We start from the raw sequence: 17,454 nt of genomic DNA on the forward strand, positions 1-17,454 counted from the left end.
TGCTCACATACATAAAATAAATAAGTCTTTAAAGAAAAAGAAAAGTGCTGTCCTGATTCTTAATCATTGCCTTTGTTTTTCTTTATAGTTGTATCATAATACAACACATACACATACATACTTTCAAAGTAGAATTTACTTCTTAGACTTTTTAAACTGTTTATAAATTAAATCACACTAGATAGGTGGTGGTGGTACACACCTTTAATTCCATTGCTCAGGAGGCAGAGGCAGGCAGATCTCTGAGTTTGCGGCCAGCCTGGAACTACAAAAAGTAGTCAGTTCTAGGACAGCCAAGGCTACACAGAGGAATTTTGTCTTGAAAAAAATTATATTAAACATAGTTTGAAGGTTTTATTTTATCACTCAATATCATATTTTATTTGCTTTTGTTTGGTTTTTTTTTGGGGGGGGGGTGGGGATGAGACAGGGTTTCTATGCCACCACTAGCTTCAACATCACATTTTAAAGATTTGTCTTTGCTAATTGTTGCCACAGTAATATTTACTGATTTGCATTGCCATATAGTGCTCATTTGTTTGAATACTACATATATTACAGCTTGTCTGTTGTTGGATTTCTTCACTGGTTCTTTTTTTTTTTTTTTGGTTTTTCGAGACAGGGTTCCTGGAACTCTGTAGACCAGGCTGGCCTCAAACTCAGAAATCCACCTGCCTCTGCCTCTGCCTCCCAAGTGCTGGGATTAAAGGCGTGCGCCACCACCGCCCAGCTTCTGCACTGGTTCTTATCTGGTTCTTATCTAGGTCCCACCTCCCAGACTTCTCCAAGGGCCTTAACGGCAGTCTGCAGTCCCTCCACATGGAAGAGTGGCCAGACCTCACTTACAGAAAAACAAGCTCAGGAGCAGGCAACAAAATCCCTCCAATCCCAGGCCACCCTGGAAAGCCCCGACCCTCCCCCTCCCCAAAAACCCCATATAAAGCCTGACTCCTGCTCAGTTCCTGTGTCTTTCCCAGTATGTCTCCAGTGTGAGATTTGTTGTGCAATGAAGGTAATGAGATGTCCTATGTGCTCCCTGTGGCACACGGGTACATTCATATTCTCTCTCTCTCTCTCTCTCTCTCTCTCTCTCTCTCTCTCTCTCTCTCTCCTCTCTCTCTCTCTCTTTCTCTGATTTTCTTTTCAAGATAGGGGCTCTCTGTGTAGCTCTGGCTATCACTCTGTAGACCAGGCTTGCCTCAAACTCACAGAAAATCTGTCTACCTTTGCCTACCCTTGTCTTATATCAGATTTGTTATTTCTTTCTCATTTCTCTTTCTTGCTTTTTTTCTTTGTTTTATTCCCCACCCCCGCTCCTGGTGCTATGGCTTGAACCCAGGACTCGTGCCCACTAAACACCCACACTCCACCACTGAGCTCCAGGTCCGGCTTCTCTCACCAGAGTAGATCTCTGGGTCTTTTGTACTCTGTGTTCTCAACTCTCCTGTTAATCCCCACCAACCACTCTTCCCTTCACCGTCTCCAGAGGTTTGCTTTTTCCAGAAGGTCCTAGAACTGTACTATACAGTGAGAAACCTGTGAGGTCGGCTTCTTTCACTTAAGTGATATTAAGTGCTTCAAGTTTCATCATGTCTTTATCTTTTCTGGCGGGGCGGGGATAGGTGGGTGGGTGAATTTCAAGACAGGGTTTCTCTGTGTAGCCCTGGCTGTCCTGGAACTCTCTGTAAATCAGGCTAGCCTTCAGCTCAGAGATTTGCCTACCTCTGCCTCCTAAGTGTTGGGATTAAAGGTGTGTCCCCCCCCCACTGCCCAGCTTATGTCTTTTACATACTGACAACATTATTTAGAGTTAAGTAATATTCCATTGTCTGCATGTACATTGTTTGTTTACTGGAGGACAGCTCAGTTATTTGGAGAGTATTGATTAAAGCTGATGTAAACATCTGTGCGCAGGTTTTCTGCTGGATATATGTGCTTGCCTACCTTAGGTAGATACCAAAGTGTCATAAATACTCAATAATAAGGCAAGAGTATTCTAGATGTCTTAGGGTTTTTATTGTTGTGAAGAGACACCATGATTATGGCAACTCTTATAAAAGAAAACATTTAATTTGGCTGGCTTAGAGTTCAGAGGTTGAGTCCATGACCATCATAGCAGGAAGCATGGTGGCATGCAGGGAGACACAGTGCTGGAGAAGGAACTGAGGTTCTACATCTTGACCCACAGGTAGCAAGGAGAGATTGTCTGCCACAGTGAACTCAGCTTGAATGTATAAAGACCTCAAAGCCCACCCCCACAGTGACACACTTCCTCCAACAAAGCCACACCTACCCCAATAAGGTCACACCTCCAAAAAGTGCTACTTTTAGAAGAGGGAGTGCTTCATGCCTGAAAAGGAGGTATCCAATCTGAAAAGTAGTCCTGGAACAGAATCAGACTGCATAGAAAAAAACTGAGTCATGCTTGTCATTTTTCTAAATTGAAAACCTAGTATCTTTAACATTAAAATTCTAATAAAAATGAGCTGGGTAGTGGTGGCTCAGGCCTTTAATGCCAGCACACAGAAAGCAGAGGCAGGTGGATCTCTGTGAGTTCGAGGTCAGACTGGTCTACAGAGCAAGTTCCAGGAAAGTCAACCTACACAGAGAAACTGTCTCCAAATATAACCAAACCAAACAAAAATCTAAAACAGAAATAAGTTTAAGGATAATATACATACAATTGAAGGTGTGGGGTAACTGCCAGATGTGTAAGTGAAAATATCTATTAAACAACTGGAAATGTCTGTGCAGAATTTGGAAAGGGAAAAGAAGATGACGTTGGGCATGTTGACACATAGACTAAGCATGGTAAAGAGGTGATTGATAAGAGGCCATTGATCAGGTGCAGGATGCTAGAACATTTACTATGTGCCGGAACTATTGCAAGTATTTTACACATGTCAATTCATTTAGTCTCTGCAACCCAATGAACAAGGCAAATGCAGTTTCATTTTATAGATGAGAAAACAGAGGCACAGGAAGACTCACTTGCTTTCCAAGTTGACATAGTTAGCAGTGGAGTCAAGAGGAAATTGACCAGGTAAGGACTGGGTAACAATATCAACGGTGGGGGGGGGGGGCAGAGACCCTGGGATCAACAGTCAAGGAGCTGTGGAGAGAGACAGAAGAGAGTCACTGTTGCCAAATTTGGATTAGTTTAATAAGAAAAGTACTGAAGATGTGTGATACTACAGAAGTAGAGTCCCCGTGCAATCTGGCTTACAGTTTAGCTGTGACTAAAACCTCATTTGTCTAGGTTCACTGCTTCCAAAAAAGGAAGTAAAACCTTTAAAATGTTTCTAAAAATAAAGTACAAAAAAGAATAGTTATTGCTCTTTGGTTACTTCTAACAGCTCAAATAAAAATGAATATCCCTCTCTGGATAATTGAGTTTCACATAGTTATGGGAAGGTGGTAGAAAAACACTGGTCCCAACAGGGAAGAGACACTTGTGCTGAATGAACAGAGCAGAAGCATGCAAGCTCACAGGAGGAAGTCCTGGGAGAGTCCTGGTTCTTCCCGGTACCTCAAGCTTCAGCACCCCCACTGGTGACTGATGAAAATGAGTGGGGTAGAGGTGAGTTGGGGTGGGTATCCAGGTAGCTATTCACCTGCACCTGGAACCTTCCCCAGAGCTCTGTCTTCTGAATGCTGCCCTGTTCTTCTGTAGATAGGCTATCTACTGTTTGTCACAAGGTTGACATTTCAAGATGTCTTCAGCTCTGACGTAATTAGCATGCCCAAACAAGCCTGACCTCTACAAAGGGGCTTGAGTTGTGAGATGATAAAAAACAAAACAAAACAAAACAAAACAAAAAAGCCAGGCACAGTTCTGACAGCAAAAACAGAAGAGAAACTCTAAGTTTGTCTGTTATATTTCTTCCACTAATTATTCCCATGGACATTTACTGACCATCTACAGTAGTCTAGGTGCTGTTATAGTTGATGTTGACTTAACAAAATTAAGTCAAGCCTGATCTTCATCCCCATGGAGTTTATAATCTAGTTTGTAAGATAAACAGAAAATAGCAAAAATCAAATTAACCACTACAAAGCTGTCACCTGTAATAAGGAAACCAAGATGGAGCTGAAAAACAAAACAAAAAAAGACATGAATGTGAGAGACTTAGAAAAGGCCATGGAAGGTGCTGCTGAAACTCTGTTCTCACACATGCCAGGAATCACAAACAGGGACCATATTTCCCCTTTCCCTTGTGGTTAGCTGAAGCCCATGATTGCTTCTGTCCAGCTGTTGCTGTCTCAGCAGGACACTTCCCTAATAGAAACCCCATAATATTTGGCATGATTTTGTTGGTCAGTGACAGGCAGCCTAGACATTGATCAGAGAGGTTAGAGAGTTGACAGTCATGTTATGGGGTGATTAGTAAAACTAACTTTCATTATGAAACAGAACAAAATATTATGTAACTAAGAAAAAATGTGGCTTTCGGTGGTGGAGGGGAGTAGACCATTCCTAGTGTGTATTTGTTGCTGTTGACTAGGATTTGGCGACATACACTCACAGAGAATTGGCTATTTTGTAAACAAGAAAGGAACAGAGCTATTTCAGAAACCAGAGCTTTGCAAAATTACAAATTCTTATAGCCCTTATAGACTCCAAACAGAAAAAAGGGAACTAATAAATCACTAAGAGACAAATCCCTTTAAAGTAACTGTGGATAAGGTCAAATGCAAAGTGTGGCCTCTATACCTATTGGTAATGTTGTTCAACAAATAAGGCACTTCAGGACTGACAATATTAAAGTATCCTATTAGATAAACCGTCAGGGCAAAGAGAAAATTAGGTGTGGCTTTTCCAACAGAGAATCATAGATCATGTAGGCTCAAGTTACCTGTAATAGCAATGGGGGTAAATGGGGGTGATATGGGTCCAAAATCAAAAGAAGCTAGTGGATCTGAGAAACAACTTTCCAAAAAAACAAATGGAAACATTAACAAGCATACTAGACCAGAATCAAAGATACTTATTAAATTTTAGGAGGGATTTAAAGTTACAAAATCACAAGCTCAAATAGCTATACGTTCCTTTAGCATTACAAAAATAAAACACAGACCAAGAAAATTGCTTAGTAGCCCAAAGTGCCTATGCCTTAGTATGTAGTGGAGGAGAAGACCTCCAGAAACTGGAAGACACAGAATCAAGGAATGTTCGTACTCTCAAGAATAATCTCAGAATTTCACAGGACAATCTATACTTATACACGGCTTCCTTTTTCTCCTTTTAGGATGATGGAGTACTTCCTGTGGATGTCATGGGTGTCTTTACTGTATACTTTTTGCACAGAGCAGACTGATCTATGATTATCAGTTTACGGGTCTGTTAAAAGGAGCCACGTGAAGATGTGACATGACACTGGGATAACCACACACTATCTGAAGACTCTGAGCTGTGAACATCGCACTGTGACCAGTTTGAATCTTGTTGTCTAGGGGAGGAAATGGGTGAAACAGAAACTAGACACTGGAACAAACACCTGAGATCACTTTTGTTCCTCGGCATGTCCTTGTGCTCTTGCAGTAAGCTGGACCACAGGCTGTGCTGAAGCATCCATGGCTGCTGGGAGACCATCCAGAACTTTCCACCATGGCAATCATGGAGGATGTCACAGTTAATTGTCAAGATGGCTAGGTTAAGAGGTGCCTTAGAATGGGATACTTTGGGGCACATCTGTGAGGGTGTTTCTAGTGAAGATTGGCATGTAGGTAAGTGAACTGAATGGAAAAATCTTCCCCAAACATAAGCAGCCCTCTTGGCTGGGATCCCAGGAAGAAATGAAAAAGTGCAAGAAGAGGGAGCCTAGTCAGTTTGCACCCTCCGTGCCCCTGGGGTGGTGCACTATTGCTGCTGCTAACCTGTATAGGGTAAAAGTGCCAAGCCTACTTCCAGGTTTGAAAAGCCACCAAATCCATAAGCACAAAAACCTATCGATTCTTGAGCACAAAACCCCACAAATCTTTGGACATGAAAACCTACCAATTCTTGAGCATGAAACTCCATCAATTCCTAAGCACAAAACCCCAAGAATTTCTGAGCTCAAAATCTTACTAGACCCTGGGCTTGGCTTGAAATCTCACCAATGGGAATCTTCACCCTGGAAAACTCCTCCCTCAAGAAACCCTAAATAAAGCCCACCTCCCACTCAGTTCTACTCCTGGGTTTTCCCCTCCCGATAAATCTCTTGTGTTAGGTTTGTCGTGTGGTGTAACTTTGTGATATTGCTTGGCTTCTGCCTACCCAGATGGATACATTTCCTTTAGAGCTGTAGCTGTAGCACTTGCACTGGGGAAAACTTTTTTTTTCTGTGGCCTGTAGACACCAGATCCTACATTCTTCAGCTTTGGACACAGTCTTGCACCAACAGCTCTTTGTGGGTGGTGGAGGTGCTTAGACCTTTGGCCTCAGGCTAGGCTGCATCCTTGGTCTTTTAAACTTCTCTAACTGGGTAGCTCCTGGTTTCTCCACCTCTCCACTCTGCAGATGGGCATTGTGACATCAATCAGTCTCTGATTCTGTAAGCCAACCTAATAAGCACGCACACATGCACATGTGCGTACACACACACACATAATTGAACTGGTTGGGATGGGTATCTTGTCTAACTTCAGATGTCTTTTCTAATTATGTTGGATTTGCTCTGGTTAGAACTTGGGTGGCAAAAACTTAAGGCTAAATAAGCCTTAGTTAAGAGACTAGAAAACTGTACTTTTGCTAGGTTTTAGTTATGGAAAACTTGAATAAAGTCACCTGCCCAAAGGTTTCGAACACAGCGAGGTTCTTTCTAGACAGAATATGAAAATCGTGGATGAGGAAAGAAACATGAGAGGAATGAAGACAAAGAGTCATCTAGAAATGAGAGAAACTTAGCCATGTCACATGGAAAGGAAGATGTTTTGGAAGATATGGGACAATGAACATCCTGATCTGGGGTTGGCTTCTAACCATACATGGAAAGAGGCGCTTTCACACCACTTGAGCTTTTATGCTAGGTGCTATGATAGTCACTGGTGTTTATAACTAGGGAGGCAAGTGGCCTAAGAAAGGAATACATGTTTCTTGACCTATCTTTTCTTTGTACTATAAGCTTTTTTTATTTATCACATGAAACAAAGCCAGCCTAGGGATGGGAAGATAATTTATTGTGAACTATCTGCCACCCCTTGTCTGCTGCTTCCCTGCGGGGCATCCAGGCTCCTGGGCTGTACTGGAGGAAATGTTGCTTAGCTAGGGTGGGTGCAAAATAGAATCTCAGTGAGCGGTGAGTATGTGAGAAACAGCCTTTTAGGGAGACAGTTTCAGCAAGACAGCTAATTGTAGTTTAATTGTAGGGGAACAAAGGCTATTACTTAAACCTTGGATAGAGGCTTTCTGGGTGAGTGTACATCATTGGCCAGGGTCAGGGTGATGGAAAACGTCTCATTTGCATGAAGAGGAATTCCAGGTGCTTGCTGGACATGACCTTATAAGGAAAGGGGAAGTTTAACCTGGCCCCCAGGCTATGTGGCTACTTTGAGGGTGTTGGAGGTGTAGGGTGGAAGGCTACATGCACTTGGACATGCCAGCCCAGGACAGGGGGTGGGGGAAGTAGTCCTATTCCTGCTGGTCTCAAAATGAGATTTTTGGGGTTGGGATCTCTCTTGCTCTGGCCTAGTTACACCGGTTGTGTGGCTCCCTGGCTCTACAAACTATCCACTCAGGCTCTGTGTGGATACCCTCTTTGTGTTGGGCTAAGGGCCATATGAATTATTTTGAGTAGTACATGGTCATCAAGTACCTGTGCATATTCCTTGGCCTAAAACTGTGAACACATGTGGAGCCTTACATAATACACAATGAAGTTAACTGTTGTATATTCTCAGGAATGAGGAGGGTAAGTTGGAATCTGTCAAATTGATCACTCTTTCTGCCATGTACACTCACCAAATGCAGTTTTCACATCAGCTGCTCAACTTACAGAACGCCTGAGTTCAAAGCTGGTGCCCTTTCTAGCACTCTTCACTTCATCTGGGAGCTGTGAAACAGTAGAGCTCAATGTCATAGCCTTGCTTAGAGTTTGTATCAGAAGAACTACCCAGAGAAAAATGAAAACCGGAAACATGTTAGATGTTACTTCAACTCAAAAGCAGTTTGGTTTAACTAGTATTCTGTTTTGGCTTCTGTTGCTGCTGTTGTTTGTTTTGTTTTGGAACAGGTTGGTATTACTGTATAGTTTTGCCTGCCCTGAAATTCCAGATATGGATCAGGCTAACTTTGAACTCACAGAGATCTACCTGTCTCTGCCTCCCCAGTGCTAGGATTAAAGGCTAGGATTAAAGACATCACTCTCAGTTCTGTTGTGGTTTAGTTTATGAAAAAAAAAAGTGTTCCTGTTTCCTGTAAATATTGTGGTTTTTGTACTTGGGAGTTGGCTTAGAAACTAGGGCTGCTGCAATAGAGGGAAATTCAGAAGTTTTCCCAGCTTGGTCAACGGTCTTATTGTAAGAGGTCACTTTCGGTTGGAGAAAAGTAAAGCAGTTTTCTTGGAAGAGTTGCAGAACTGAGGGAGCAGTGTGCCTGGGACCTCAGCCTTCTGCTCTGTCCTTTGCAGCTTGGATCCTGGAGGGGTGGCTAGGGGCTGAGAGAGAATGAAAAGGGGACAGGCATGCAGACACAATGAAGCTGGGATCAGGTAGGTCTCCCTTTGGCTTGTATATTAGGTACAGAAAGGAGAAGGAGTTACAAGGGAAGCCACCTCTGTAGGCCAGAAGTAACAGCCTATAAACTTCCAGGAGAAGGCTGCAATTGCTAGTTTTGCATGCACCAATCAACTGCTTATAAACATACTCGGACTCCTCAGGACAGCTTTGCTTGTTGTTACATTTGACCCTGGCCTGTATGGGTAATGGTTCCTGCGAATTTACACGGACCAATTGGTCTCACAGGCTGCCCATGTCGAGATACACAGTCAGTCAGATCTTCTCTCACTCAGGACTTTTTCTGCTCCCTACAGCCTTGGGATGTGGAGTGTGTCTGGGGAGAGGTCAAAGATCGTATGGTCTTTTTTTTTTTTTGTGGGTCTATGCCCGACCTGGTGTGATTGAAAAAAAGAAAGTGAAACCCGGAAAGGGCTAAGAAGCCTTCTTCCCTTTTTAAAAGTTATTTTAAAGCAGAGTGTAAAGTTCCATACACCATTCACTCAACCTTCCTGAGAAGCAGAGTAGAGCCTGCAGGGTGCTCGGGGTGAGCAGAACCATGGAGAAGTTCAAGGCCGTGCTGGACCTGCAGAGCAAGCACCGCAGCGCCCTGGGCTATGGCCTGGTGACCCTTCTGACGGCTGGTGGGGAGAAGATCTTCTCCTCAGTGGTGTTCCAGTGTCCCTGCACTGCCACCTGGAACCTGCCCTACGGCTTAGTGTTCCTGCTGGTGCCTGCGCTCGCGCTTTTCCTCCTGGGCTATGCGCTGAGCGCGCGCACATGGCGCCTGCTCACTGGCTGCTGCTCCCGGAGCGCGGGATCTGGTTCAGGGTTGCGCGGCGCGTTCGTATGCGCTCAGCTCAGCGCGGCCGCGGCGCTCGCACCCCTCACCTGGGTGGCCGTGGCGCTGCTCGGGGGCTCCTTCTACCAATGTGCTGTCAGCGGGAGCGCGCGCTTGGCGCCGTACCTGTGCAAGGGCCGCGACCGCAGCTGCATTGCCAAGCTACCGCAGGTTCCCTGCAACAAGCAGGAGGCGGAACTGCAGGAGATCCTGAGTCAGCTCAAGGCTCAGTCTCAGGTCAGCAGGCACTGGGAGCGATGGGGAGGCGCAGAGGGGTGAAGAAGAAATCAGTGACTTTTCTCTAGATCAGGGACTGAATATTTAACAGGGAAAGGGCGAAGTACTTGTCCCATCTTGTAGGAGCCAGAAGTACCCTTTATATAATTCTTTAGTGTGCCCTTCCACTGTGTAGCAGAGACTCAGGCCAGGTGAATTAGTACATCCGGGAAAAGCTAGAAGCATTATTACATTAGAACCCGTCTTGCCAGCCCAAACCCACCACCCATACACTATCCGTTGAGAAAGTCCCGAGGGCGTGTGCACAGGAGGATGGTGCCTCTTTACAACGAGTACCCTTTTTTCTGGATCCGTAGAAGCCATACATTTTTAGTTACAGGGGAGTGATACGTGAACTCCTTTTTGGTTACTTGACATGACTTGGACTATTGGACTATTGTTGACTTTTTAAGACAGCAGTAGGGTTGTTGTAGTGTGTGTGTGTGTGTGTGTGTGTTTGCAGGGGGTAGCAGGGTAATTACTACTAACAGTTCTTATTCTAAAGGGCTTAAGGCAAGACTTGTTCACTATCCGGAGCTGGTAAATAATTTAGTAAATACTTTATGTTGGTATCCAGAGCCAGCTTGGCGGCTCCAAACTCAGGAATGTCACACATAGGTGACATCTGTTGCCATGACAACCTTGCATACCTTCCCAGAGCCCACTTTTCACACTCACCTGCAAATAGCCTACATCACAGCCTAGATAAAAAAGCAGACTTTCTTCCCACCTTCAACCCTTTTATCTCTTGTCTTTCTCTCCCCCCCCCCCCCCCCCCGTTCTTTCCTAATAAAACCTCTGCCGTGAGGAGCTGCTTTGGCCTGGTGTGGTCTATCCAGCCGCTAGCCACCATTCAACACAACACTTTATCTCAGGCTTTTAAATTTTTCTAATGTCAAAAGTCCCTAAGTTGCCATCCTGTTTTGTTTCCTGTAGGTGATTGGTTGGATTCTGATAGCTGCTGTCATTATCTTACTTCTTGTTGTTAAGTCTGTGACCAGATGCTTCTCTCCGGTTAGTTACCTGCAGTTAAAATTCTGGGAAATCTATTTGGAAAAGGAGAAGCAGATTTTTCAAAGTCAAGCTACAGAACACGCGACCCAGTTGGCAAAAGAGAATATTAGATGTTTCTTTGAGTGCTCAAAGCCGAAGGAATGCAACACCCCGAGCAGTAAAGACTGGCAGCAAATCTCAGCGTTGTACACATTCAATCCCAAGAACCAGTTCTACAGCACGCTGCACAAGTATGTTAGCAGAAAGGAGATGAGCGGCAGTCTCCGCTCTGTGGAAGGAGACGCAGTAGTCCCCGTCCTTGGCTTCGTAGATGATGCCTCTGTGGCCAACACTCACGGATTGTGACCTTGCACAACAACAACAACAACAATAATTCTGAATTGTTGCTTTTATATAAAAAATAAACATTGGTGTGTTTTATGGCTGTTTCTCCCAGGTTGTGAGACTTAGTTCTGAAACCGTAACAAATGTTTAATCTTTTTATTATTTTTTTTTCTATTAAGTTATTTATTTGCTTTACATCTTAATTGCAGCCTCCTCTTTCCTCCCAGTCCTCCTGTCATATAGCCCCTCCCTCCCACTCCCCTCCCCTTCTCCTCTGAGAAGGGAGAGCTCCCCTCTCCACCACACTGGATACCAACCTACCCTGGCATATCTAATCACTGCAGCAATAGTTAGGGAAACAGGATGCACAGGCAGGAAACAGAGTAAGGGACAGCCCCCACTCCAGTTGTTGGGGGGCCTTCATGAAGACCAAGCTGCACTTCTGTTACATATGGGGAGGGTGGAGGGCAGGCCCTAGGTCCAGCCCATATATGCTTTTTGGTTGGTGGTTCAGGCTCTGGGCCCACCCCAAGGGTCCAGCTTAGTTGACTCTGTTGGTTTTCCTGAAGAGTCCCAATCCCCTTGGGTTCTCCAATCCTTCTCCCAACTCTTCACATGACTCATGGAGCTCTGTCTAATGTTTGACTGTGGGTCTCTGCATCTGTTTCCATTGGCTGCTGGGTGGGGCCTCTCAGAGAACAGCTATACTAGACTCCTGTCTGCAAGCATAACAGAGTATCATTCATAGTGTCAGGGGTGGTGGAGTGCAGTCTGAGGTCCCAGGGGAGCTGGAACTACCACAGGGGTCCCCAGGCCTGCAGGGCGGCTGGGGATCATCTGGTTCTCAGGCTCTTGGGCACCCAGGCACTGCTGGAAGACGTGGAAGAGCTGAGAACAAAGTGGGGGCCCAGGGGCTGGACTGGCCCAGGGCCGAAGGGAAGAAGGGGAGAGAAGCTCCGGCTGCGCCCCTGGGGGAGAGTCCTTGGCTTGTTTAGGCAGTTTGGCTTAGCTTGTCATGGGTGACTGGCTTAGGCTGGGAACGCAGAGAGGTCTTCTGCGGCTCTGTAGGCAAAAGCCTGTTCCATTGCTCCCCACTATGGATTCTGATGAAAACAAGCAGTCCATGGTTTTAAGATGTTTATAGTCATGGCAGAAAGTAGATGAGAAGCCATACCCCTGTTTCTCACTGTGGACCTGAAGTTAAATATCTTTTGCAGGGAGGAGTGTCTGGGAAGGAAAGCTTAATTGGTTAAGCCCTTCTGGCCTTTAGGTACCTCATTAATATGGATATCTGTCTTGAGGCTATGTGATTTGTGGTCACGCCTTCTACCTGTGTAGGGGCTAGGGGGCGTTGCCCTTACGTGACTGAAAGACACAAATCTATGGAGGCCTCGTGTCAGGAGCCTGGAGTCCAAAAGCATGGCAGAACACCTACTGTCCTTTGCAGAGGACCCTGAGGGGTCACCTGCGGGGCCACTGGAGTTTCAAACCTAGCTCAACCAGAAATCAGGCTTGCTTTTCGGTCTAGTATATGTTCAAATTGGGAAAAAGTTCCTGAGGTGCTGAGAAGAAGGTACATTCTTTTGTGTTTATGTGAAATGTTCTATAGATGTTTTTTAGGTCCATTTGATTCATAAGGACTGTTAGTTCCGTTATTTCTCTGTTTAGTTTCTGTCTTGATGACCTGTCCATTGGTGAGAGTGGGGTGTTGAAATCTCAACACAATTAATGTGTGGGGTTTGATGTGTGATTTAAGCTTTAGGGGTGCCCTTGCATTTGGGACATAGATGTTCAGAATTGAGACTACATCTTGGTGGACTTTTCCTTTGATGAGTAGCATCTGTCCTTCCCCACTTTGTGATTACTTTTGGTTGAAAGTCTATTTGTTAGGTATCAGTGCCTATTCCAGCTTGTTTCTTGGTTCCACTTGTTTAGAAAACATTTTTTCCAGTCCTTTACTCTGAGATAATGTCTGTCTTTTGTTGGTGAGGTGTGCTTCTTGTACAAAGCAAAATGATGGATTCTGTTTATGTATTCGATGTGTTAGTCTGTGTCTTTTTAATTGGGGAATTGAGTTCATTGATGTTGAGAGACATTAATGACCAATGATTGTTAGTTCCTGTTATTTTGGTCATGGTGGTGATTCTCTCTCTCTCTCTCTCTCTCTCTCTCTCTCTCTCTCTCTCTCTCTGTGCGCACACACCTTTATTCTTTTAGTTTTGCTGGTGTGAAATTCTTTCTTTCTTTCTTTCTTTCTTTCTTTCTTTCTTTCTTCCTTTCTTTCTTTCTATTGCTGAACTTAACGTCATTGGGTAGGAGTTTTCCTTTTACTATCCTCTTTAGTGCTGGATTAGCTTCAAGATGTTGTTTAAGTTTGGTTTTGTCATGGAATATCTTGGTTTTTTTTTCCAGGTATTGTGATTAAAATTTTGCTGGGTATAGTAGTCTGGGCTGACATCTGTGGCCTCTTAGCAACTGCAAGACATCTGGCCAGTCTCTTCTGGCATTTAGAGTCTTTATTGAGAGGTCGGTGTAATTCTGATAGGTCTGCCTTTATATGTTACTTGGCTTTTTTCCCTTGCAGCTTTTAATATTCTTTCTTTGTTTGGCACATTTATTTATTATGTGGTGGTGGGATTTTCTTTTCTGGTCCAATCTATTTGGTGTTCTCTAAGATTCTCGTTCATTTATAGGCGTCTCTTCCTTTAGGTTAGAAAATTTTTCTTCTATAATTTTGTTGAAGATATTTTCTGGCCCTTTGAGGAGGGAATCATCTCCTTCTATTCCTATCACTTTTACTTTTAGGTGTGGTCTTTTCATAGTGTCCCAAATTTCCTGGATGTTTTGTGTCATGAACTTGTTAGCTTTAGCGTTTTCCTTGACTCACATATCAATTTCTTCTATCATATTTTTTACAGCAGAGATTCTCTCTCCCATCTCTTGTATTCTGTTGGTGATGATTGCTCCTATTATTCCCGTTTTCTTTCCTAGGTTTTCCACCTCCACTCCATTTTTCGTTATTGCTTTTATCTTCATTTTCAGTTCTTAGACAGTTTTATTCATTCCCTTCACCTATTTGATTGTAGTTTCCGTATTTCTTTAAGGGATTGATTCATTTCCTTTTTAAAGGCCTCTATCATCTTTATAAGATGGTTTTACGGTTTCTTGCACTTCAGCTGTGTTAGGATACACAAGGCTTGCTGTAGCAGGATAGCTGGACTCTGACAGTGACATATTTCTCTGGCTCTTGTTCATTTTGTTCTTAAGCTGTCTTTAAGCCATTTGGTTTTTCTTGGTGTTGGCTGGATGATTCTGATGCCAGCAAGCCTCCTTTAGGAGTCAGGCAGAGTCTTACAGTGGACCTCAGGGAACAGGATGATGCTTATCTCTGCTCACTTTACCCTGCGTGGACCTGGCAGGCAGGGGATTGGCTGAGAGGGGTCTAAGATGGACACTCCTGGGGCCCCAAAAGTCTCCTAGGGAAGGAGGGGAGAGCCACAGGCCAGACAACGGAGGCCAGGGGACAGTATGTACCTCACCTCTGCTGGCTGTACCCCAGGCAGACCTGACTGGCAAGGAATTGGTGGGGCTATTACATTGTTAAATAAACAAAACTGAGAGAAAATAATTTACTTGAAGTGACAATCTAGATTAAACATTTTATATCTCTATTCTAGTTTTGTATCATATAAAAGACTTTAATAAAAACGTGAAGAAACAGCTGATCTTAAGATCTTTCTGTTGGGTTATCTGATATTAATTTCAGATTGGGGTTTTGTTATTGTTTGCCAAAGACAGAGAATTAGGAATATAACTTTTATGACATTACAGTCTGCTCTTTGCTACAGTGGAGAACACACTGCGTTTCTAACCAGGCCTACAATGATTGTTCAAATACTATGACATCTTCTGACTCTAATATCATTTCTATATGAAAATTAATCATGGAACAGAAAACTGTAAGTAATTATGTTTTAGTTTTTCAGGTCAAAGACGGGTGTGATAGCACACATCTTTAACCCTAATACTCAGGAATCAGAGGTAAACGGGTCTCTGAATTTGAGCTCCTCTCCCCCAAGTTCCAGCCAGGCCTACAGAGTGGGACCCTGTCTCAAACAGAACAAAACAAAACAAAACAAAAAATCAAACCAAACCAAAACAAAACAAAAGATTTGCTGGCCTGGGATGCATTCATTTTTAAGTTAGAAAAGACTTTGAAAAGCCTATTTACTATGGTAAATTTAAAGTACACATACCAAGTAGAGGCTGAGGGCTAGAGGAACTGCTTTTGGTTCCCAATGTCCATATGTTGGCTCACAACCATGTGTAACTTCACTTCCAGGACATCTGATGGCACCTTCTGACCTCTTTGGGCTCTGTGTACACACCATGGTATACATACATACATGCAGGCAAAACACCTATACACATAAAATAAACATACATTTTTTTAAAACAAGAGACAGGTTGGGCAGTGGTGGTGAATGCTTTTGACCCCAGCACTCAAGAGGCAGAGGCAGGCAGATTTCTGTGATTTCAAAGTCAGCCTGGTCTTACAGAACAAGTTCCAGGACATCCAGAACCCCCATCTCAAAAGAAAAATGTGGAGGGACCCTTTCCCCCAACATAGCTAATCATCATACATTTTCAAAAGAATGGGGAAGTAAGATAAACACCAAGTCATCTAAATAATGAAAAAGTACAGTACAGATTACGATTTGACTCAGATGGAGGGAGTTAGGGGTTTGGTAGAATGTGTAAGAAGCTGATATATAGTGAACAGAGTGTTTCAGCCAGGTGCACAGTGTATCGACGGGGGCGGGGAGGGTCTAAGCACTGCTGAGGGTACAAAGCCAACTGGGCAACAAGGAGGAGACAGATAGTGCAGCACCTTGGTCTCGTTCCCTTTCCTTGGTCCTGGGACCCCCACCTCTCCTCCAACTACCGTGACCGTGGGCCTAGGAGTTTCAAATGTACACCTAAAATTTTTTCCTCCCTTACCTTAACTTTATCTTGTGCTTCCAATATGTATATGTGTTTCAGCATCTTGCCAAATCCAGTTGTTTAATCAAAATCTGTATCCAGGACAGTTCCAGAGAAGCTACTCACAGAAGCACCTGACTACCCTCACAGAAGCGCCTATCTACCCTCATAGAAGTGCCTGTCTACCTTCATGGAAGCACCTGTCTACCCTCACAGAAGCACCTATCTACGCTCACAGAAGCGCCTGTCTACCTTCATGGAAGCTTCTACTGTGCCTGTACTTTCCTAGTAACAGAGGGTCTCACAGACCCTGGTCAGCAATGAAACAGCCAACTCTCCAACGACTTGACTAGCATACCAGTTTTCTTAAGTTTCCCCCAAACAAAAATGTGCCCCAATGTCAGCAGGAAGTAGTCATGGATAATTATGGCATCCCCCATTCATTTATAATCAATAAAAGGCTGGTATGTTTGTTTTTTTGACCTGGGACAAGGAACTGAGGTGAATATTTTTCATATCACAGCAGCCCTGGCCTCCAGATTCTCCCTGTATCCCTCAGTTCTTACCTGGCGCATCCTACCCCTAACCCTAAACTTTACAGCCCAGGGACTGGGCTGCCCTTCTCCAAGATGCTTTTTTCTATATAATCTAGACATTTTGGTTTCCTTCCGGTCTCTCGCCCTTTCTCTCTATCTCTTCACCGTCTCCTCTTCTCTTCCCATGGCAACTCCCCTGGCCTCCTTTGGGGCCAATGAACTTGCCCACTAGAGAGCAGCTTCCCAATAAATCTGCCTTTAATATAATCCAATCTGGCTTGAATTGCCTCATTGCACAGGTAGAGAAATAACATATCACTTGGAACCACGCTAAGGTTTGGTTTTCAGCCTATGTGGTGGTTTGAATATGCTTGGCCCAGGGAGTGGTACTATTAGGAGGTGTGTCCTTGTTGGAGTAGGTGTGGCCTTGTTGGAGTAGGTGTGGCCATGTTGGAGGAAGTGTGTCACTGTTGGGGTGGGCTTTGAGACCCTCCTCCTAGTTGCCTGAGAGTCAGTCTGCTTCTTGCTTCCTTTGGAGGAAGATGTAGAACTCTCAGCTCCTCTAGCACCATGCCTGCTTGGATGCTGCCATGCTTCCTACCATGACAATGGATTTAACCTCAGAACCTGTAAGCCAGCCCCATTTAAATGTTCTTGTTTCTAAGAGTTGCCACTGTCATAGTGTCTTGTCCTATGGAAACCCTAACTAATAAAGCCTCTACACCTATACATATAAACTAAACATAGATCTTTTTAAAAAGAGAGAAAGGCTTGGCAGTGCTGGTG

General features: G+C 44.1%; 1 protein-coding gene across 1 annotated transcript; it reads left to right on the plus strand.

The window, feature by feature from the left end:
* Positions 1 to 9,178: 9,178 nt before the first annotated feature.
* Positions 9,179 to 11,255, plus strand: Calhm6 (calcium homeostasis modulator family member 6). Its single transcript, XM_028782693.1, has 2 exons — positions 9,179 to 9,772; positions 10,748 to 11,255. Exons 1-2 carry the CDS (start codon positions 9,254 to 9,256, stop codon positions 11,168 to 11,170), a joined length of 942 nt encoding a protein of 313 aa, XP_028638526.1. The 5' UTR covers positions 9,179 to 9,253; the 3' UTR covers positions 11,171 to 11,255.
* Positions 11,256 to 17,454: the final 6,199 nt, after the last annotated feature.

Source organism: Grammomys surdaster, unplaced genomic scaffold (genome assembly GCF_004785775.1).
Source record: "Grammomys surdaster isolate TR1022 unplaced genomic scaffold, NIH_TR_1.0 842, whole genome shotgun sequence".
In the NCBI taxonomy this organism is placed as follows: Eukaryota; Metazoa; Chordata; class Mammalia; order Rodentia; family Muridae; genus Grammomys; species Grammomys surdaster.